Raw genomic sequence first — 22962 nt, 5'->3', positions numbered from 1 at the left:
ATTGTACCGTCTTCTATTATTGGTTCTCTTATGGAAGTTTTTATAACCTGATGTATGTTAAAGGTGCTTGGCATATAGTTAGCACTCAATACATTTTACTACCAGTGAGGGAGGTCTATTTGCTCTTATTAGGACATGTTGGTTCACTGAGTGATTATTTGTCTTTTCTTTCTTTTTTTCTTTTACATTTTAAAAGGAAAGACTTATTAGGAAAGAGAGAAAGAAAAAGAGAGGCATGTGCATCGTCACAGGCAGGCAGGAGAACTCTCATCATTTTTCTGTTGCATTTCTGTGCTTTGCCTGCCTGCTCTATACCATTTGTCATACATAATAGAAAATGTATATTTGTGATATAACTTTCAATGCATTAAACCAATATTATTTTCTGTTTTACTTAGACCCTTCATTCTGAAATATAGTCCTCTAAATATTTATTTTTATAATATTTTACATTTTAAATACCAATATATCTAGCTTTATAATACCTGCTTATAAACTTTTCTGAAAATTATAACACTCAAAAAAAGCTAAGTGAGCATCCATCCACATTGCTGAAGTCTTTGCTTTAGTGAAGTAGATTGGAAATTACTTTTTATGCATAGTGATAACTTTGACTTGCTCACTAAAGATAGGTAAAGTCCCATAGTCTGTCTCTCTAAAAATGTTCTCCATAACATTGTACCTTGTAAATTGTCAACTACATACATTTAGTTTGTAGGACAACTAGACAAGCTGTCATTGTACTTAATGTCACAACTACCATTTGGGAGCACGAGGAGCCATTTTTGTTGTGTACATTTTAAAAACTTTTCAGCAGTGTTAGTTTGAACCAAGAGATCCATTTCTCTCTTAAATACTGTTTTCCTTTCTATATAATACAATTCCTGTGCAGATTGACAACATTTACAATTGAATTGAACCTCTTGTAACTCTCACCCTGCACACTTTCCACTTTGGATCCGCCCAGCAGCAGTAGTGCTGGTGCTGAGCACTGCTAAGGAAAGCAGAATGGATCGACACCACTCTGATTCAGACTGTCTATCTCTTGGCTTCATCTTCCTCATTGCTTTCACTGCTTGTCTGCCATGGAATGCAGATGCTTCACTGCATCTCTTCATCTTATTTCTTTATGTACCACACTTATCAGTAAAATCGTTCATTGTTTGTCTTTCTCCATCTGATTTATTTCACTAAGCCTAATATCCTCTAGGTTCATCCATGTTACAATAGATGCTTTTCTGACCTTATTTCTTTTTTTTATTAAAGATTTATTTATTTATGCATACAAGATCTGGGGTACAGGCCAGAGACGCAGGGGGCGAGAGGATTCACCAGAGACAGAGTGGGGAACAGAACAGGCAGATCTACTGAAATATACTGCTGAGGGGAGCAGCGGGCAAGACAGGAAAGGTCTGCTGCGCCATGTGGGTAGCTCCCTGGCCAGGGATTGAACTCGTGCTGCATAGGCTGCGGATAGCTTAATAGGTTGCGTTAACCCCTTGAGCCACCAGGGAGGCCCCATGACCATATTTCACTAAACCTCTCCTTGGCAATTGAGCATCTTAACTGAGTTTTCTTTTTAGTCACCTTATTCTTTTCCTAATTCTCTATTCACTGTCTTAGTTTTCTTTTCAGTTTCTTCTTCTTTTTTGAAATTTATATATATTTTAGATCATTGTTCCACTATCGAAAGCTACTAAAAATAGAGATTCCTCAGTCTACTAAAAATAGAGCTACCATATGACCCATCAATTCCACTCCTAGGGATCTACCCAAAAGACACAAAAACATTGATTTGAAAGAATACCTGTACCCCAATGTTTATTGCAGCACTATTTATAATAGGTAAAATCTTGAAACAACCCAAATGCCCAAAAATACATGAGTGGATCAAGAAGATGTGGTATATATCCACAACGAAATAGTATTCAGCAGTCTTTTCAGTTTCTTCTTCTACTTCGGATAGTGGAATTTCAGATCTTCAGGCCTCGTCTCCCAGCTAGGAATGATCGCAGGCTGCAGTGGCAGTGCTGAGGCCAGCCACTAGACCACTACGGATTGTTGTCTCATGAAGCCGCAGCAGGGATTTTGCTGATGCTCAGGCAAGCTAGTGAGAAAAGGCAGATTTGTTTAGCAAAAGAAAAAGTTTATTGAGGAGAAAAGGAACAGAAATAAAGTGGGACTCCCAGGCCAGTGGAACCAGGCCAGGGAGGGGCAGGAAGGCAAAATAGACTTGTGCCTCAGGGAATGTAGACCTTCTTCCCCTGATTATTCTAAAGCTCCACCAGTCTCCTCATGATTGGTTAGTTCTTCATGGTCTCATTCACTGCCTAAATGTCTCTGTGCCCAGAATTAAGTCTCCATGTTCCAGCCCTATCTTTTTTCTTCATTGTCCTCCATCAGGAATGTCCTGTTGACCTTAGTCCTGGGTGTTTGACTCTCTCCCTTTGGAATCAGTTGCCTTTTCCTTTATTCCTTTTGTTGTCTTTATCTCTGGAGCCTTCCTTAACTCTCCTGAAGTCCCCACCTTCAGTGTCCCTAAAGCTACCTGATTATCCTAACTTTCCCTATGACTCACTTCCTCTTAAACTTTGCTCTTCTACTGAGTTCCATCCTCAGTTCTGTTCTCTGTTATAGTATTGGCTATCACTGTTAACCCCAGATATCTATCCCAAAGTGATACTTCTCCCCCTGCATGCCCTATCATGTATCCCTATGCCTTCTGGATGTCCTACAGCGTTCCAGAAGGTGTCCTACATCTTCACTTGGAGCCCTACAGCTTATCTATTCCTTCTGTCCAATATTGGATCTTAACCATATTGGATATTAACCCCTTAGCTGATATATGGTTTACACAAATCACATCTTGTTAACCTCCAAATCTGAGACTCATTCTAGGCTCTTCCTTCTCATTTATCCCTCTTTGTCATTCTCCAAAGCTGACAGATTTAATCTTTAAATCTTACACATATACCTTTCTATTAACTCCTTGGTTTATGCTAGTGGTTCAAATCCAAGAACAGGCTTGCTCTCCAGGGGATATTTGGCAATATTCACAGACATTTTTCATGATCACAACTTCATACGCACTACTGGCATCAAGGAGGTAGAGACCAGGGATGTTACTAAACAGTCTACAATAGAGAATTATTTGAGCCAAAATGTCAAAAGCGATGAAGGTGAAAAACCTGCATTGGTTGTCATCTTTTCTCTTTGGATCACTCTAGTTGCTCTCCGTTTTTCCTGTCCTACAACTCTAATTAATACTAGCAAGTAAATCTAATGAATAAATCTGATACTCAGTATTCACCAGTGGTTTCCCCCCACTTACAGATCAAAGTCTTAGTCTCTTAGCAAGACTTCTCAGGTCCTTTCTGATCTGGCTGGCTTGAACTGTTATAGGGCAGCCCTGATACAAAACGGGGTGCCTGACTGTGGGTCCTCACCCGCGTGCTTAAAAGGACTTATCAATGCTCTACTGCAGACACACGCAAAAGGTTAATAAAAGGTTTATTTACAAGGGAAGGGCAAATGAGGAAATGTACAACTCAGAATGAAAATTGGGAGACAAAGTTTTAAATGCGTCCTACCCGATCCGCTGATCAGGAATCCCAAATGGCACTCTGAGAGCTGGCTGCAAGCCAGGAGCCCTGAAGCCAGGAGGCAAGCGACAGAGCCCCCCAAGGCCCACGTGTTTGGTTTTTATACCCAACCTGGCTGCTTAATTCCACCCTCAGGTCGCAGCCACCTTCCCTTTGGTGGTGATGGGATTTGTCTTTCCCAATGTCTTGATGACTTTGGTCTGGAGTGGGGGTGGAGTTCACAAAGCCTGCATGGGATTAGCTCAGAACATCCTTTCCCCGTAACAGGCCCACCCATTGAGTTTCAGCTTTTACTACTTCTTCCTTACTCATTTCAAAAATACTGAAATGTTGATAATGTCTTTAACAAACTTTGTGCTTCCGTGCATCTATAGTTTGTATTGTCTTTCCTTTGTGAAGTTCCTCTAGTTCATCTTCCCAGAGAAAGCCATCAAACATTACTTGAGAAGCATCTACTTTCCTGGAAATGCTTCCCTGACTCCAGACTCAGTTTCATTCCCTGTATTCCTGGTGTGCTTCATATAGACAGTATAATATGCTGTAGTGGTTTCTTTTTATATATATATAAGATTTATTTATCTATCTATCTATCTATCTATCTATCTATCTATCTATCTATCTATCTATTTATTTATACATACATACATACAAGCACTGGGTACAGTCAGAAGCGCAGGAGGTGAGAGAATTCACCATAGCCAGAGCAGGGAGCAGAGCACACAGAAGGACTGAAGTACACTGCTGAGGGGAGCAGCGGGTGGCAGGAGAGGTCTGCGCGCCATGTGGGACCCTCCTTCGGTGGCCAGGGAGCAGCTGGGGATCCAACCAGTGCTGCGGAGGCTGTGGGCAGCTTCACAACCCAGCGCTCAACCGCTGCGCCACCGGGGAGGCCTTGTAGTGGTTTCTTTACATGTCTGCCTCCCCACTAGTTCTTGAGCCCTTGAGAACCTATTCTCTACCTTTTTGTCTTCATAGCTCTTTGTCTAGTTGGTGTCAGGCATCACTAAGTACTTAGTAAATATTTATTGATTGCTGCATAATGGTTTAAACGAATGTGCCTTTTTTTTTTTGACTAAGAAGAGTTCTGAACATTTTGAAGTATAATTAAATATATAAAATCTGTCCAACATTGTTATTATAAATATTTTATGTATGTCCTAAATATAATTGTTCTAATTAATAATTAATTGTGAGGTTTTTAATATTTTATTTTCCATTTTAGCTATTTGATGGCATTGAATGTGAATTTCCTATATTTTTTCTTTACATGATGATAGATGGTAAGTGGACTTTTCCCCTGAAACTTAAGTTATAGAATATAAATGGTTTAAGGAAGAGCAGAAATAAAATATGACTCCTTTTAGCTGGCAAAATATACTGCATTTCAATGATATTAACTGCTCTGTGTTTTTATATGCTTGTCTGTTCTCTGAGTGAATGTTCTATCATTTAAAGACTTTAAATATGCTTTCAAGTATTTTTAAAAATGATACAAATGTATTTTCATATTTGCAAAGAAAAATTTTTATGAATAGAAATCATGACTATTATAATCTGTGACATTATAAATATCTATTAACATTTTTACTTAAGAATAGAGAAATATTAACTAAAATTCAGTTTTCAACTATAAATACTAACATGACCTTTTTTAATTTGATACGTTTATGTTACATTTTATAATTTAAATTATACAACTTTTGCTTTGATGTATCTATATTATAACATAATTGCCATTAATACAATACCACATTGTATCATTATAGCATAATATTAAATTAATTATATATTATATTATATAATACACTATGCATTAGATCCCCATGACTTATTGCTATTCATTACAACTTTGCAACCTTAAATACCACCAACCTTATTTTACCAAGCCCCCCTCCCTGGTAATGACCATTTTACTGTCTATTTTTTTTTCTAAATATAAGCTTGACTTTTTAAAATTCCACATATAAGTGATATCATTTAGTACTTGTCTTCCTTTGTCTGACTTATCTCACTTGAGCATAATGTGCTCATGTTCCATCCATGTTGCTGCAAATGGCAGAAAAGCTTTCTTTCTCACTGATGATTAATATTCCAGTTTGTATAGAAAGCATCTTTATACACCATCCATTGATAGAAATTTGGGTTGTTTCTGTATCTTGGCTATTATGGATGATGGGGTAAACAAAGTATTCGTAAATCTCATTGAGGTCACATTTTCATTTCTTTTGTGTGTATTCTCAGAGATGGTATGATAGATCTATTTTTCATTTTTTTGAGGTACTCTATACTGCTTTCCATAGTGGTTGGATTAATTTACACTCTCCCCAGCAGTGTAAAATGATGACCTTTTTACCATATCCTCACCAGCACCTGTTGTATTTTGTCTCCTTAATGATAGCTGTCTTGACAGGTGTGAAGTGATTGCTCATTGTGGTTTTGATTTCCATTTCCTTGGTGATAAGTGATGTTAAACATCTTTTATATGCTTGTTGCCCATTTTGATAATCTTTTTAGAAAAATATTTAGTTCTTCTACTCATTTTGAATTGGATTGCTTGTTTTTGTTATTATGTTGTATTAGTTCTTTATATATATTGGATATTAACCTCTTATCTGATATATGTTTTACAAAAATCTCATCTTGTTGTTTCTGAAGCTTTGGAGTTTGATGTAGTTCCATTGTTTATTTATGCTTTTTTGTTTGTGCTCTTGGCTTCATGTCCAAAAATTCATTGCTAAGATAAACTTCTATGTTGTCTTCTAGGAGTTTTATGGTATCATGTATTTAATTATTTTATTCATTTTAAGTTCATTTTTGTAAATGATATGATATAGGGGTCTAATTTCATTGTACTGTATTTATTTGTTTTTCTAGTTTTCCCTGAATTGTTTTTGAAGAGATTTTCCTTCCCACATTGGGTGTTCTTAGCTCCCTTGTCAAATTTTAGTTGACCTTATGTGTCCAGATTTAATTTTGGGCTCTCTGTTTTGTTCTGTTGTTAAATATATATATATTTAAGTGTGGTAACTCTGACTGTTCTTTTTTCTCAGTATTGTTTTGGCTATTTGGGATATTTTTGGTTCCACGCAAAATTTTAGATTGTTCAATTTCTGTGAAGCATGACTTTGTTATTTTGATAAGGATTGCATTGAATCTGTAGATAATTTTGGGTGGTGTGACCATCTTAGCAATATTAATTCTTCTAATCTACAAATGCAGAATTTTTTTGTCTGTGTCTTCTTCAGTTTCTTTCTTTGAAGTCTTATAATTTCTGTTGTACAGATCTTTTACTTCCCTTGGTTAAATTTATCCTAACTCTTTTATTGTTTTGGTGCTATTGCAGATGGGATGGTTTTCTGTGTTTCCTTTTCCAGTGCTTACTAATTAGTGTAAAGGAGGGCCACCGCTTTGTGTGGGTTGATATTATAACTTGTAACTTTAACTAAATAATTGATAAATTCCAACAATGTTTTGCTTGACTCTTTGGGTTTATAACATGACCTTCTAAAATCAATTTCCTGGAAAAATACCACATTGCATTAGCTTTTACATTCTATTTTTATCATTTTCATAGAAAATTACCAAAATATTTCAACTGGGCATTTACAAATAGATTTTTCTAAGTTAAAATTTTCTAAGTTCTCTGATGCTTTTGAGTTCAGCTGCTATTGGATTGTGTATTTTACATTTTAGGAGTTTTTAGAGGCAATCCGAAACAAGTAAAGGATTATCAGGATCTTCTGACTCCAGTACTGCATCAGACCACAGAAGGTATAGTTGAATTTTTTTCCCCAAGAAATTCTCCCTACTGGTATTTCCTTTATGCTGTTTTGAAATGTATAGGTGATTTTTTTTTAAACAGACTAACTCATGAAAAAAATGAATAGGGTCTCAAATGAATTAGAAAGAAATGTTTTTTTTAAAGATTTATTTATGCATACAAGAACTAGGATTCAGGCCAGAGGTTCAGGGGGTGAGAGGATTCACCAGAGACAGTGTGGGGAGCAGAACAGGGAGGCTGACTGAAATACACTGCTGAGGGGAGCAGCGGGCAAGACAGGAAATGTCTGCTGAACCATGTGGGTAGCTCCCTGGTCAGCCAGGATCGGACTCATGCTGCAGAGGCTGTGGATAGCTTCACAGTGCTGTGCTTAACCCCTTGTGCCACCAAGGAGGCCCCCAAAATTGCTTTTTATAAGAGGAATCCATTAGTCAAGACAGAGATAAATTCAGGGTGTTGATGGCAATAATAATTACAAAATAGTTTGTCAAGTTGACAGAGATTCTCCAATTTGTAGCCTACTATATAACTTTTTCCCTGTGTGTTGTGACAGTAATATGAAGTGACTGAGTTTTATCCAGGTCCCTAGAAATGCTGTATTCATATGAGTGTCACCTCCTCCTATAAGGCTCTGGACAGCCTAAAGGTGCTACCATTGCCAATAACATCTGGCTCCTCTCTGACATTGCTTCTAAGACTTTTAAAATGTTATTTTATCTATCCGTGGTGGTGCTGAAATATCTTTGAGGATAGACTGAATATTTTATAAATGGCCAGAAGATCAAGTTTCATGAATAAGAGTATTTTGATTTCAGTTAAATACCAGCAGGGATCGTAAAAGAACATAACTGATTTTTCTGTATAATAAAAATTAATTCTCAAAAGAATTCCAGAAAATTTCCAGATATTGTGGGAGTTTGGAAGTATTTGTAAAAACAGAATTTAATGTTAAAGTAGTGACATGTATATAGATAAACATTGAGTTCCAAATAGGTATTAATTTTTTAAAGCAGTTATTTATGATTGTAGGCTCTGAATAATCACTTGTCCAGTGTGAAATATGATGTAATAATAAATGTTGTAATGAATGTACTATTAGAATTTCCATGCATCCAGTCTTGTTATATGTAGTGGTATGTCATTGCTGCATGGAAGTGGTAGTTTTGTGTACCATACTTTAGACTTTGTCATGTTCAGAGAGTGCTGTTCAAACTTTTCTTTATACATCATAGACTTTTGTTTGTTTGTTTGTTTGTTTTACTGATTATGGACACAAATATCACTGTTGATTGATGCATGAAGACAGAATGAAATTTTAGGTAAATCTGTACAATATTGATAGGAAAATTGAGTTTATTCTGGGCTGAAATTGTAAGAGGTCTTCTGTAGCACTCTTGTAGAATGTTGCCCCATCTTATGTCATCCACAAATATTCTTATCTTTAAATAATAATTTATTATGTCTACCAAGCTATATTTTTAAATGATTGGACCACAGGGAAAGATGGATTTTTCTCCTCATTGATATTGAATGGTAGATAACGGGCTTAATGTTTAAAATGAAGATTTCTTTGCTTTAAGCAGTGTTTCAGGGTCATAGTGCTTCCCTTAAGATTACAATTTCTCACTTGTAAAGCTTCCATAGACTAGTCCTAATAAAATAGCTTCTCTAGGGGCCTCCCTGGTAGTGCAAGGGGATAAGTCTCAGACTATGAAGCTGTCTGCAACCACTGCAGCACGAGTTTGATCCCTGGCCAGGAAGGTGACCCAAATGGCGAAGAAGACCTCTCCTGCCTTGCCCACTGCTCCCCTCAACAGTGTGTTTCAGTCTGTCTGCCTGTTCTGTTCCCCACTGTCTCTGGTGAGTCCTCTCACCCCCATACCTCTGGCCTGTACCCCAGTTCTTGTATGCGTAAATAAATAAATCTTTAAAAATTAAAATAAAATAGCTTCTCTAATGGTTCTAAATATTTGCACACTATGTATTTGTTGATTCAATTAAGGGTGTTAAAATTAAATATTGTTAAAGAAGACTATGTACACAGTGTTGGCTAAAGTAGAATATACGCTGTCAAATAAGTGTTTTAAAATCAAGATTTTTCAACATGTTCCACTGGCAATTTTTGAAAGGAATCAAAATACCCAGTTTTTTCTAGCCTATCAAATCTGTTACCTCCTTTCTCTTTCTGGGAAAATTGGATGATGATGCTGATTTCATAGATTTTTTAATATTTATTTTTAAATTCCACAGGTTACCCTGTCATACCAAAGTACTATTATGTGCCAGCTGATTTTGTAGAATATGAAAAAAGAAACCCTGGTAGTCAAAAGCGATTTCCTAGCAACTGTGGCCGTGATGGAAAACTGTTTCTTTGGGGACAAGCTCTGTATATCATTGCAAAACTCTTAGGTAAGTGGAGAGGTAGGGAATTTTTTTCCCTTATCAAGTCATTAGAAATAAGTATGTCTATGCTGACATTTTTTCTTGGATTTGGGTGGTGTTTCATGCTGCTAGGAGGTCTTGGTGGGGGGGGGGTGTTTCTTAGTATGTGAAGGTAAATTATCAAGTCTATTTCACTGAATGATGATGGACAATTTCTGGGAAGAAAGTACAATAGGGCTTCCCTGGTGGCGCAGCGGGTTTGGACACAGCACTGTGAAGCAATCTGCAGCCACTGCAGCATGAGTTCTATCTCTGGCTAGGGATATGACCCACAGACTCAGCAGTGTATTTCAGTCATTCTGCCTATTTTGCTCCCCACTCAGTCTCTGGTGAATCCTCTCACCCTACATACCTCTAGCCTGTACCCCAGTTCCTGCATGTATAAATAAATGAATCTTAAAAACAAAAATAAAAGTAAAATAGGTATGGTAGCATTATGATAATTTAAGTGGCAGCATTCAGCTCAGTGTATACATTCTTGCAGATGGCCATGGGAACTTTGAGTTACATTTAGGTTGTGTAATAAAATTCTGATTTATTATGATAGTCACACTTTGTCATTGTTTTACCAAAGGGAATTGGTTATCTGGTTGCCTCAAAATTTTCTTTGCAATAAATACATATTTACAATTTATTCAGTAAACTAGAGGATTAATGAGACTATTACTCATAATTCTGTCAAGAATTAGTTTTCAGTTTCTCTTAAAATTTCAACTGAGTAACATTACTTGTTGGACATGTTGAATTTAAAGGTAATTTGATGAACCCAGAAAAAGCATTGTACATCTTTCTGTACTATTCCTTGCTAAAATTTCATGTATTATTACATTTTGATTAAAGAAAGCTATCATAGGGGAGCCTCCCTGGTGGACGAGGGGTTTAGTTTCAGCACTATTACCACTATGGTCGAGTTCAATCCCCAGCCAGAAAGCTAACCCACAAATGGCACACATGGGTTATCCTGTCTCACCTGCTGTTCCCCTTATCAGTGTATTTCAGTAAATCTGCCTGTTCTGCTCCCCACTCTGTCTCTGGTGAATTCTCTCACCCCCTTATACTTCTGGCCTACACCCCTGTTCTTCTCAAAAGTAAATACATAAATAAAATAAAAAGAAACAATGGTTGCATATGTGATAGGTGTATTAAAAAAAGCTATCATATTTGAGTAAAACTTCCTTTATGACAGATTAAGAAACAGACTGCTTATAAATATTGTACCCACACTAAAACACCTGCTTTCTGTATGAAATTCTGTTATTGTTTTTGTATTACTATATAAATGCTAAGTTTGTGCTGTAAGAGTAATCATCTTTGGATCTTTTTTTACATTTCAATATGTAAGACTATTTTGAAATCCATATTTTCAATTCAAGATTTACATAATGATATATAAATCCAGACAGAAATTAATCAAAAAAGAGAAAGTAAGTTAATACTGTTTCCTCTTTGCTTCTCAATTGTATTTTCTTGATCTTCATGTATATTTAAATTCTAATTTGAGAATCTGTATAAAAATTTTCTTCTTTTAAAGGGATATCTTTTTGATAAGTAGGTGATATTATTTATATAGATTTTGCTTTTAGGTTTTCATTTATATACATATATATGTATAAAGTGAGAGAGAAAGAGCGAACGAACAAGAGAGCACGCTTTCTTAAAATCAAGTCAAGTTGGAAAGGTTATCTCTGGTTAGAAACTTATTTCCCACTCACTAGCATGGGTTCAAAGAAACCTTGTTAATACCGCACTCAAATAAATAAAATAAATAGTTAAATAAAACAGATTTTATGGAGGAGTAGTTGACCTACCTAAGGACAACAATTATAATGTCAGAATTATACATTTCCATATACTACACTTGGAAATTATATATGTGCATGATGAAATTTTTCTGTGATTCTGAGTCTGAAAACTGATACTTGGGGTCTGGAAATTGAGATCTAAATCTTCTCCATTCTGGGTTTTTTTGGGTTTTTTTTTTTTTTGGCATATTCAGCCTCAGATTGATACTGCTAGAAAGAATCCTATTTGAGCTAAGTCTTTGGATAAAAGTAAGAAGACTAATGAATTGGGAACATAGAATTAATGGTAATCTACATAAGCATGTTGAGCTTCAAAAAAAAAATTGAAAACAAACATTGACAGCCAATGAAAAAAGCATTAGAGCTTTTTTACTCCAAAATAAATGTTTTGAATGTACACAGATTTTGAATATAGTTAGCATTTTCTTATGTTAAGACCAGGGTGAATAGAAATAGTACAGGTCATGCCTTCATCTCTATTTTATGACTCAAAGGAAGAGGAATGAGTCTTCAAAGAATGAATCAATCCCTCTTTTCCTTGCTACATTTGTGGAAAAAGAACATGCAGATAGTGTACCACATATATTTTTTTCCCACTTAAAAAGGAGATGCTGCTTAGGCATGAGTACTCAGACCCAAGCTGTGTGTCATCTGGCTAACAATGGCTGGTAAAGGTGCATACCATCTCAAAAGACTGATTCATTTAGTTGCTCTAAACTGTAGTACACGTCCCCCAAGAACTGTCAAACTTCTATGGGTGTTATTAAGATTCCAGACATCACATTTACAAAGTCTTATTTATTCATTAAAGGAACAGTTGGATATCTGCTTGATAGCAATTTGTGGGCAGCTAGTCATAGATACACAGTTACATGCAAATAATAGAACAGCAAATCTTTAAATTATTATGTCTTTTGCTAATTCAGTGCAATTTGTATCTGGTGAAGTCTAGTAAGAATACTGTATTTTATTTTATGTATACCTTAGTGAAAAATGATACAACAAACCTAAATGACTTTTATTCCATTATTTGAGGAAGAAATGTTGTGTATATGGTTTCCTGGACCAGGATCTGCGCTCTCTACTGTGTTCTTAGAAAATAATTAGTACTCACAATTTTTTTTAATTTAGAAAATTTTGACTTTTAGTAAATAAGTGTTTGTATTAAAATAGGTAAATAAATTTAAAAATGTTTATTTTAAACGAGGTAAGACATTTTAAGGTAAAACTTTTGACTTATTTTAGAATAAAATGATTATTAGTTATACCCTTGATTGTTATTTAATTTGGAAGTTTAGAAAGCTATCCATGTAAGTTATGATTAGTCTATAGAAAGTAGTGTGCCTTCTTTGAGTTCTTGGCAAAAATAATGTTAAAAAAATATTTATCACTTAAAAATCACTTGAAAATCATGATCTTTGGATTGAAATTTTTCTGGGTTAAGAAAATTAGAGAAATGTAATGTAAGGTTATTATTAACTTTGCTATTTCCACAAAGCCAATACTTAACTTTAACATATTTTCTTACTTAACATTTTATAAGAGAAATTAGCATAACATTTGTTTATCTCTAAAAAAAATTCTGATTTCTAGACATTAACTTGTCTTTTCCATATAGATGACATATTCTTGCCTTCGCCTGTACAGTGGACATTCACAGTGATGTCCTCCATTCAGGTACCACCATAAGATCTCAGATCCTTAAATATCAGTTGTGAATGAAAAAATTTTTTCAGGATGGATAATTTGAGAACATTATTCACAAACAAAGCATTAAAACAAGGTAGTATTTTGATTAAACTTGAATTATTGAGCAATTTTAATTACGTTTCTCTTTCTTGCATTCAAACTTCCAGAATATTCAATTTTTTTTTCTTGACTTTCACAAAGGGATATTTTTCTTTTGGGGATGGGTACTATCTATTATCTTAGGAATGCTGATAAGAGACTTTTAACATGATAAAATAGATATAGAAGTACTTTTAAGTAGCCAAAATACTATCCACATATAAAGGTCCTAACTTGAATTTCTGACTCCCTGTCATTCTTTGGTCTGTCATTGTTTGGAGTTTATTTGCCAGTAAAAACTACATTTTAAATAATTTTTAGCACCTGGCAAATTTTAAGTACAGGATAAAGTTTATTTTCCTATCATCTTCTTCCTCTATTTCCTCCTTCCGCAGTTTCTCTTTCTCTTTTTTTCATTTTTCTTGGACTGTACTGAAAAGATCAAGTTTGTGGGTTATGAACTTTAAAAACTACACTGTTTGGGGCCTCCCTGGTGGTGCAAGGGGTTAAGCACTGCACTATGAAGCAATCCACAGCCTTTGTAGCACGAGTTCAATCCCTGGCCAGCCAGAGAGAAACCCACAAGAAACCCTCTCCTGTCTCGCCCGCTGTTCCTCTCAGTAATGTATTTTGGTCAGTCTGCCTGTTCTACTCCCAACTCTGTCTCTGGTGAATACTTTCAGCGCTGCCCCCCCCCCCCCGCCATTTCTGGCCTGTACCCAGCTCTTGTATGCATAAAATAAATAAATCCTAAAAAAAACTACACTGATACCAGTTCTACCACATACTACTTATACTTGAAGAATTTTCTTAACTTCCATGGCCATTAATTTCTTTCTTTCTTTCTTTTTTTGTTATAAGCATTAACTGATGAGAAAATACACATGAAGTATATATACTATGGGGCAAATACATACTTAAATACTTCTGCTTCCTGGCCTTCTATCCTCCCTCCCTCTCTCAAGCACAGTTTAAGAGATAGTATTTTAGTAAAAATGTATCATAGCTCTTGTTAACCAGGCAGCTCGGGATGCTCCTGGGCCCTCCTTGCAGATACTCCCTTTGCTGCAAAACTCATCACAGGAAGAAAATGCTTCCCTTGCTGCTACTAAACCATTCATTCACTCAGTGATTCAGCTGCTGCTTGTAGAGACCTACTCAAATGTGACAACATAGGAAATATTCCTGTCCCTCTGCTGGTAGCCTAGTTATTTTATATATACTATCTCCTAATTCCAGTGTTTGTAACTAAGAGAAATCCATTTGCATTTGATTATATTCATGCTATTTCTTACCCAGTTGACCTCCAGGCCACTGATGGAGCCTGGAAAGTATGATCATTGCCTCCTAGTTGCATGAGGATGTGAAAAATGGAAGTCTTGATTTTCACCTATCTGTTGACTTCAGATACAGTGAATTCCTTACTCAGTATAACACAAGGCTTTGTTACTGATCAGTTAAAGATAAAGTGAACAGATAAGTGTACAGGTAAAATTCTACATTGTGGTTGCTAAGAGATTTCCTGTTAACACTTCAGGAAACTTCAAGCAGAAAGACATTGATTTCTGAGCACTTTAATTACTTTTTTTATGGCATCCATGTCATTGCCAGTGACTTAAAGTGGGGGGTCCAGCAGGCACTAAAACCATCTTGAGAACACATGTAATACAGTATTATGTCCATGTTTTCACTTAGAATTTTCTTCCTCCACCTTATTGCATAAATGACTGAATTTCTTAAAATTAGAATTTCTAGATAAATTGATACTAAGCGTAGCAAACATATAAAAATTGTGCAGTCCTACCCTCAAATATATTGGTAATATTGAATATGAAAGCAGTGATACCTAGAATCTGAACACTCTTCATACAGAGTGTTCTGACTTTTCCAATGGATACTACTAATATGTGCCTTAAAATTTACTCAGACCATTACAAATATTTTCCTAAGTAATTCTCCTAACTTCTCTATGAGATGGGTACTTTATGTCATAAGCGAAACTCAAAAGAGATTAGCAACTGCCCAAGGTCACATAACTCATCACTGAGAGTTTATTGCTTTGTTCAGAAGTCTTCAGGGTGATTATGTTACCTGTAACTGTAGTAGCATTAAATATGCTCATTAAAGACAAAAACTTTGCTAACCTAATAATAAGGTAATAATTATATACTATTTGCATTCCCATGCTTGTTAAAAACATTCTTCTTAGTCACTTCTGTATCCCCTGTGAATTGTCCAGTTAACCTTGTCTATTTAACTATGTCTACTTAACCTTGGTTTTAATAGTTTCTCGTATTACTCTGCATGAATGTTTTGTAGTCATTTATATATTTTTTCTGTGATTTTACTAGTTCACTTCTAAACTTTTCTTCTGCTGTTTCTTGATGATGAAATTTGAAATCTTTATATATTCCCATTGTTTTTTCTTTAAATTTTACCATGGAGTTTAAGTTTCATTTTAGATATTCTGTCCCTTTTAATTGAGTTAAATATATATCAGTTAATATATATGTATGTGTATGAATTTTCTGGTGTATCATATGAGGTTTAGGATCTACAATCTCTTTTTCTCCACAAAGAAAATACACATATTGCTTATATGTGTTGCTTATATGAAAATACATGTATTGCTTATGTGTTTAATACATGTATTGCTTATATGTGTTGCTGCAGCTGAAAATCAGTTTGACTTTGAAGCACATAATTTTGCCCCAGGGATTATCTACTGAACTCATGTTAGTGTGTACTATGTAATTTTGGTGTCCTGATTAAAAAAACTCACTTGTTCTGTTAAATTTTCTTTAAATTTTCATTGCACTGAAGAAACAAAAACTCTTCTGAATATATTCTTTTTACCCTCAACAGTTATTGTTTGAGGTAAACCTAGGGTATATTTCATAAATCTTTTTGCCATAAAAATGCAAATATTAATGAAACTAACCTGTCTCTTATTTATATAAAAGCTTTATTGTCTGTGAGGTTTGGTACTGTTTTGTGAAATGTAGAAAGCCATTGTTCCTTTATGCTTCTTTTATTTTCATTTCAATATTCCCTGGTGGTCAAGTGTAAATCTTTGCAGGCTTGTCATTATTTACCAGAAAACAAGTGCCATAGAATTGTCACAGTAAGGAACTCTGGTTTTTTTTTTGTTTTGTTTTGTTTGATTGTTTTCTGAATGATAAAAATCAATGCAGTGTAAAACAAAATCTATTAATTGACCTTTTAAGGTATTTGTCAATTTCAGCATTATGGAATTCAATGATTATGGCAATTAATTTGTCCAAATTAGTTAATTGACCAATTCCTTATTTTGTTTGGTAAGTGCCTTGCATGCCTACCTGATGCCAGGTGCTGTGCTGGTGGTGGGGGAAGCTGTGAGGAGAGCCTCTTGGGTTGTGGGGAGTACTGAGTATGGGCTGCATCATGAAACTAGATACACATGTGTGGTAAATGAGAAAAATGAGAAGGAAATGCAAAGAAATAAGCTTTTTCAAAAGATTTACTTAATGGGGTCTCCCCTAGTGGCGCAGCAGTTGAGCTCTGGGCTGCGAAGCTGCCTACAGCCTCTGCAGCGCTGGTTCCGATCCCCTGCCGCCGGCGAGGGTCCCACATGGCGCGCAGACCCCTCCTGCTGTACCCGCTGCTCCCCTCAGCAGTGTATTTCATCGGTCTGCCTGTTCTGTTCCCCGCTCTGGCTTTGGTGTATTCTCTCACCCTTCCCCGCTTCTGACTGTACCCAGTGCTTATATAAATAAAATAAATAAATCTTAAAAAAAATTGGGCCTCCCCGGTGGCGCAGCGGTTGAGCACTGGGCTGCGAAGCTGCCCTGCAGCCTCTGCAGTGCCCGTTATATCCCCGGCCCCTGGCAAGGGTCCCACATGGTGCGCAGACTTCTCCTGCCGTGCCCACTGCTCCCCTCAGTAATGTACTTCTGTCAGTCTGCCTGAGCTGCTCCCGCTCTGTCTCTGGTGAATTCTCTCACTCTCCTGCGCTTCTGACTGTACCCAGTGCTTGTATAAATAAATAAGTAAAATCTTTAAAAAAAAAAAGATTTACTTAATGTGATTCCTAACAATTTCAAAAGATCTGCATTTGTGCTTTCCAAGGATATGAGATTTCTTTATTTGCCATAATTTATAAATAAGAAAATAATAAAGATAGAATTTCATTTCTCTAGAATGACAGTGAAACATTAATTATGTAAAATGCTTATTGGTAGTGGAAATTTTTTCACAACTCAATGATCAGACAAATGAGATCGGGAAATAATTTGCTGCTATTTAGAATATCAGTGCACTAATCAACCCTACATCATAAGCTAAACTGATATTAATGAAAGTTATATGTCTATATTTGCCATAATTACGTCTATATCATTTTGGTTCAAATTTTGCAAAAGTATATTTTTTCAGAGAGAGAAGAATGTTTTGCAATATGCTCCCTGACTTGGATAGGAAAATACAACACACCAAGACCTAAGTTGCTTTTTTTTTTTGCTCCCGATATCTTTCTGTGTTGTGTAGAATTTCCATGTTCTAAAGGGGCAAGATTCATATGTGATTAAGCACCCAGACTCCAGAGAGGGTCTACCAGTGTTTGATTCTTAGCTCTGTCATTGACTAGCTGAGTATAAGTTGCTTAGCCACACATCACCTCCATTTTGTCATCTATAAAATGAGAAGGTTCTTGTAAGATTAATGAATTAATACATGTGACGTGTGTAAACAAGCCAGGAATGTAGTGAGCACTGGGTTAGTTCCTGTAGCTGCTGCTGCAGAGACTGTCCTGGCTTCTGTGGCTTCCGTTGCTCCTCCTTTTCCTTGTTATTCTGTTATTAATAGCGCTTTTATTATGAATATCTTTGGGGATTTTGTCTATTGGATAACATTACACACATACCTGAAGTTACCCCACAGTAGAATTATAAAGAGAAACATACCCAAAGCAGCATAGAAATATACAAGCATTTTTGTATTTAAGTCCCTGCTCTGTTTTTCAGAATTATTCACTGCCTAAGAGCTGCACCTAAAAAGCTCTGGAAAAAATGAGGTACAATTTTTTTAAGTAAATACTGTGCACAAGAGGGTTTGTACAAAACTCAGCATGCTGTTGCTTTTGCATGACCAGTGCAGAAGTGAAGATAAAAATGAAATGAGCACATTTTCATAGCTTAAGAGCTATAAAATAAAGTGTGTTGAGTTACTTGAGGAGAAGTTGGGTTCCTTTTTTTAATATTCAATTAACTTTCACACTTCTGAACATAACTAAGGTAACTTCAGGATGTGCAGCTGCTTGATCAGAGAGTCTGCTCACTAAATTTGCATAGATATGGCCAACTTTGCACTCCTGGGAGGTTAGATAGAATTACATTTCAGGGAGGCAGGTTCCTCTACCACTCTTCCCCAGCATTATCCCCTGCAGGCATGGAGAATTTGCTTCAGTGAGCCTCATCTGAGCTCTCAAGTGTGTTAGAGCAGAAGACAGAACCACTGTCTGCCTTTGTACCTTCTTTGCACCCTCCTCTCCCGAAACTCTAAATTGCCCCCTTGTTATATCATTGGACTGTATCAAATTCACCTCAAGGAAAACATGAAAAGGGCTTCCATGCACACAGTTCAGCAGCAATTGAAGACATTGCCCTCATGGTGACTGGTGTCCCATCTTAGGGACTCCCCATTTCAGAAATCTCTTTTAGAATTCACTATTAGGAAATATTTGTCTTCTCTTAATGAACCGGTTTCCTTCTGTGAGATACGAATGCATTTTTTTTTTTTTTAGAGATTTATTTTGTTTTTATGCATGTAAGAGCTGGGGTACAGGCCAGAGGTGCAGGGTGGTGTCAGAGGATTCACCAGAGACAGAGTGGGGAGCAGAACAGGCAGATAGAAATACACTGCTGAGGGGAGCAGTGGGCGAGCCAGGAGAGGTCTGCTGCACAATGTGGGTTGCTCCCTGACAGGGGATCAAACTGTGCAGCAGTGGCCATGGTTGGCTTCATAGGTTGCATCCCAACCTCTTGCGCCACCAGGGAGGCCCACAAATGCATTATTTTTACCATATCTTCTTGATCCATTCATCTGTTTGGGGGCATCTGGGTCGTTTCCTTATCTTGGATAGTGTGTATAATGCTGCAGTAAACATAGGTGTGTAAGTTTCCTTTAGAACAAAAGCTCTATTTTTATTTTTTAAAAAGATTTGTTTATGCGTACAAGAACTGGGGTACAGGCCAGAGGTGTGGCGGGCGAGAGGATTCACCAGAGACAGTGGGGAACAGAACAGGCAGATTGACTGAAATACACTGCTGAGGGGAGCAGCAGGCGAGTCAGGAGAGGTCTGCTGTGCCATGTGGGTAGCTCCCTGGCCTGGGATCAAAGTCGTGCTGCAGCGGCTGCGGATAGCTTCATAGGTTGCAGCTTAACCCCTTACGCCACCAGGGGGGCCCCAAAAAGCACAGTTTTTAAAACAGCTTTAGTGAGGTATAATTTATATACTACCCATCTCACCAGTTTAAAGTTTGCAATTCAAATAACAGTTTTCCCCTGTATTCACAGAGTTGTACAACCATCACCACAATCAATTTTAGAAATTTTTATCACTACCCAAAAAACCTTATATCCTTGATAGTCATTCCCCTACCTACCTCTAATCACTTCACCAGCATTTCCTTTTTTTTTTTTCAGTTGATGAATTAATCAGTCCCATGGACATTGATCCTGTCCAGCGCTATGTTCCACTACAGAATCAACGTAATGTGAGCATGAGATTTTCCAACCAGGTAAAGAGACATTTTATTTCTTGCTTTAGACACACCAAGGACATTTAAACATTGATCAATGAAGGGATTTTATTCTGGATGGATCTTCATTGCTCCTTCCCAGGGCAAAGCTTCCCCCTTTTCTGGTTAGTTAGGTTCACTTATGGTAAAGGGCTATTTGTTGAAGAGGAAATAGGAGTCAGATGTGTCCTACTAGATATCTTCCAGGAAAGTATTTTCATCTCCATACTGCCTTTAGGTGCCACATGTCTTTTGAGAATGTGCAATGAGTGTGGCCAGCAGGGAGACAGGTGAGACAGCACTGCAATTGGCAGGGATGGAGTCCCATGAAGGGCCCATGTTTGAGGTCTCTCTAGCTGAGTCTCCTTGGCAGGACTGAGTGACTCACAGTTACTGTTAGCACCTGGTCACATTGGGCAAAGGCATAGTTCTAAATTCTTTACTTTTAGTAGCTGGAGATTCAGACTGTTGTGTCAACAAAATAAGTGTTTGCAGGATCAGCAAGATTGATGTTGACTTGAACAAACCCTCAAGTATTAAATGATACCAGTAATGAGGACTGTTAAAATGAAAATGTGGATTGTGTAACTGCCTGAGGAGAAAGGGAATGAACCCGAGTATGTGCCTGGGATTTCAAGCAGTTAGTGTTCATTTAATAAGAACAGCATCAGCACTCACAGAAGACATGCTTACAAAATTGAAATGCTCCTTTAAAAAAAAAAATGCAAGCACGTCTCTCTCTCTCTCTCTCTCTCTCTCTCTCTCTCTCTCTCTCTCTCTCTCTCTCTCTCTCTCTTCCTCCCTCCCTCCCGCCCCCCCCCACGTGCTTGTTTTAATGAGAGAATGGGAGAGCCAAGCAGCTACATTAGATTCTAGCACACTATTTCTCTGATTCTCTGGCTGATCTTCAACAAAACATGCATTGATAATTATCCTGAGTGGGTTATAGATGAGACTGTCTTCGGGAGACTTGTAAATAAATGTCAAGATTTTCTCAAGAAGATAAAATCCCTATGTTAATATGTGATAAAAATTTTTTACTGTCCTGTTAGCTCCTGTTTTAGGTGGGAATTTGGCCTTTATCCTTGTTACCTCTGTCAGTACAGTACAAGTGTACTTTCTGTACAAATTTGATATCGGCAATTTCACTTGAAGAAATGGTAAAATAGGGAACATGTTTAATTTCACATTACCCACTTCTGTGACTCTGAGCCATTTCAAAATTACTGTGTATCTTTTACAGAGCATTTCACATATATAACATAGTTCTCTATGGTGATGGGATCTCAAAGCTTTTTCTTAGAAAATCAGTTAATAGCTCCCAGGTTTCTGTGGGAGCAGGAGCCAGTGAACATCAAAGCACAAGGCTAACAAAATCAACAATTTAAATAGGTACTTTGTGCCGGAAAAATAGAAGGAAGGTTGTGGTTTATGTGTAATTTTTGACAGACTAAACTTGGAACACTTTCTCTCCAAGAGAACTTAATGAGAATACAAGTGAATGAGAATGAATTTTAGACAGAATCCTTCCATACTGAATCATTTTCTAAGGTTGCCACTAAATTACCCATGGCGTGCCTCCAGGTAGGATACACCATTACTAAGAGGCTTACTCTAGAGTAAGGACAGGGGCTTCTCCCCTGTGGCCATGGGTCAAGTCACATCTCTGCAAAGTTGTGTGCAGTTTCTCAGAGGGAGGTAAAAAGGGATTGAAAGCAAAACTTGCTGGGAGCTGTCTTGCCCCATCCTTTGGCAGCTTGGTGTGGTGTTATATGAAATGGTGAGGTGCCCATTGCCTTTTCTCAGTTTCAATAATAGCCAGAACCCAGCAACCCCATGTCATTGCAGGGCTGGGTGACATGGATTATGAAATGCAGAAGTCAGACATACCCCCTTCGTGTGCAGCCCTCTGCTTGAAATGTTGATGTCTGTGGCTTTTTGGTCATAATTGACCAGGTCAGACTTTGCAATTAACTGATCTGTGGGGATTGATCAAGCACTGTATTTTATTTTTTCAGGTTTTTTATAGTTTAATGAATTTTATTTTATTTTTTTAAGATTTATTTATTTATGCATACAAGAACTGGGGTGTAAGCCAGAGGTGCGGGGGGGGGGGCGGGGGGGAGGGATGAGAGGATTCACCAGAGAGAGTGAGTTGCAGAACAAGCAGATCTACTGAAATACACTATGGAGGGGAGCAGCAGGCAAGGCAGGAGAGTTCTGCTGTACCATGTGGGTAGCTCCCTGGCTGGGGATTGAACTCGTGCTGCACTGGCTGCCGATAGCTTGATAGTGCTGTCTTTAACCCCTGCGCCACCAGGGAGGCCCAGTTTAATGAATTTTAATAGCAAACTTACAGGAACAGCATAGAAGACAGACAACATGAAGAAAATACTTACATGTAGGAAAACTCAGTTAGAAAAGTATAGTGAATGGACGAAATGTGCTGTATGATAAAAATGCTGCAAACACCACTTAGTTGCTCTCAATAACAAATTTATTTGTTTAAAAAAAATCCAAATGCTGGCATTGTCCAGAAAAATTTAACAGGTTGATTTATAATTGCTATAAAATTGAACTGCTGAAACTACCATATACTTAAGTCAAACATTTTGACTTACTTTATGTCCTCACATTTATATTAAAAATTCAAACAAAAATGGAAATGAAAAAACTGCCAATACCTGATTTCTCTTCTGTTTTCCCACTTGCGATCATATATTAAGGTCCCTTTTGACCCCATGGAAAAAATTATTTAACATTCAGAAGTA

At 36.9% G+C, this 22962-nt stretch overlaps 1 protein-coding gene across 4 annotated transcripts in view; it reads left to right on the top strand.

The window, feature by feature from the left end:
* The window catches only part of PHKB (phosphorylase kinase regulatory subunit beta), a gene marked incomplete at both ends in the record, with an annotated part of 230434 nt that overhangs the window by 113800 nt on the left and 93672 nt on the right, over window positions 1-22962 (top strand). For all 4 annotated transcript variants that reach the window (XM_084257797.1, XM_084257798.1, XM_084257796.1 and 1 more), the window contains 4 exons: window positions 4825-4882; window positions 7296-7373; window positions 9634-9792; window positions 20097-20191. In XM_084257797.1, the coding sequence (XP_084113923.1) occupies window positions 4825-4882; window positions 7296-7373; window positions 9634-9792; window positions 20097-20191 (390 nt within the window). The remainder of the gene's footprint in view (window positions 1-4824; window positions 4883-7295; window positions 7374-9633; window positions 9793-20096; window positions 20192-22962) is intronic.

The sequence above is a fragment of the Talpa europaea genome (assembly GCF_964194135.1).
Source record: "Talpa europaea genome assembly, chromosome: 16".
NCBI lineage: Eukaryota > Metazoa > Chordata > Mammalia > Eulipotyphla > Talpidae > Talpa > Talpa europaea.
This window is presented reverse-complemented; position numbering and strand designations above follow the sequence as displayed.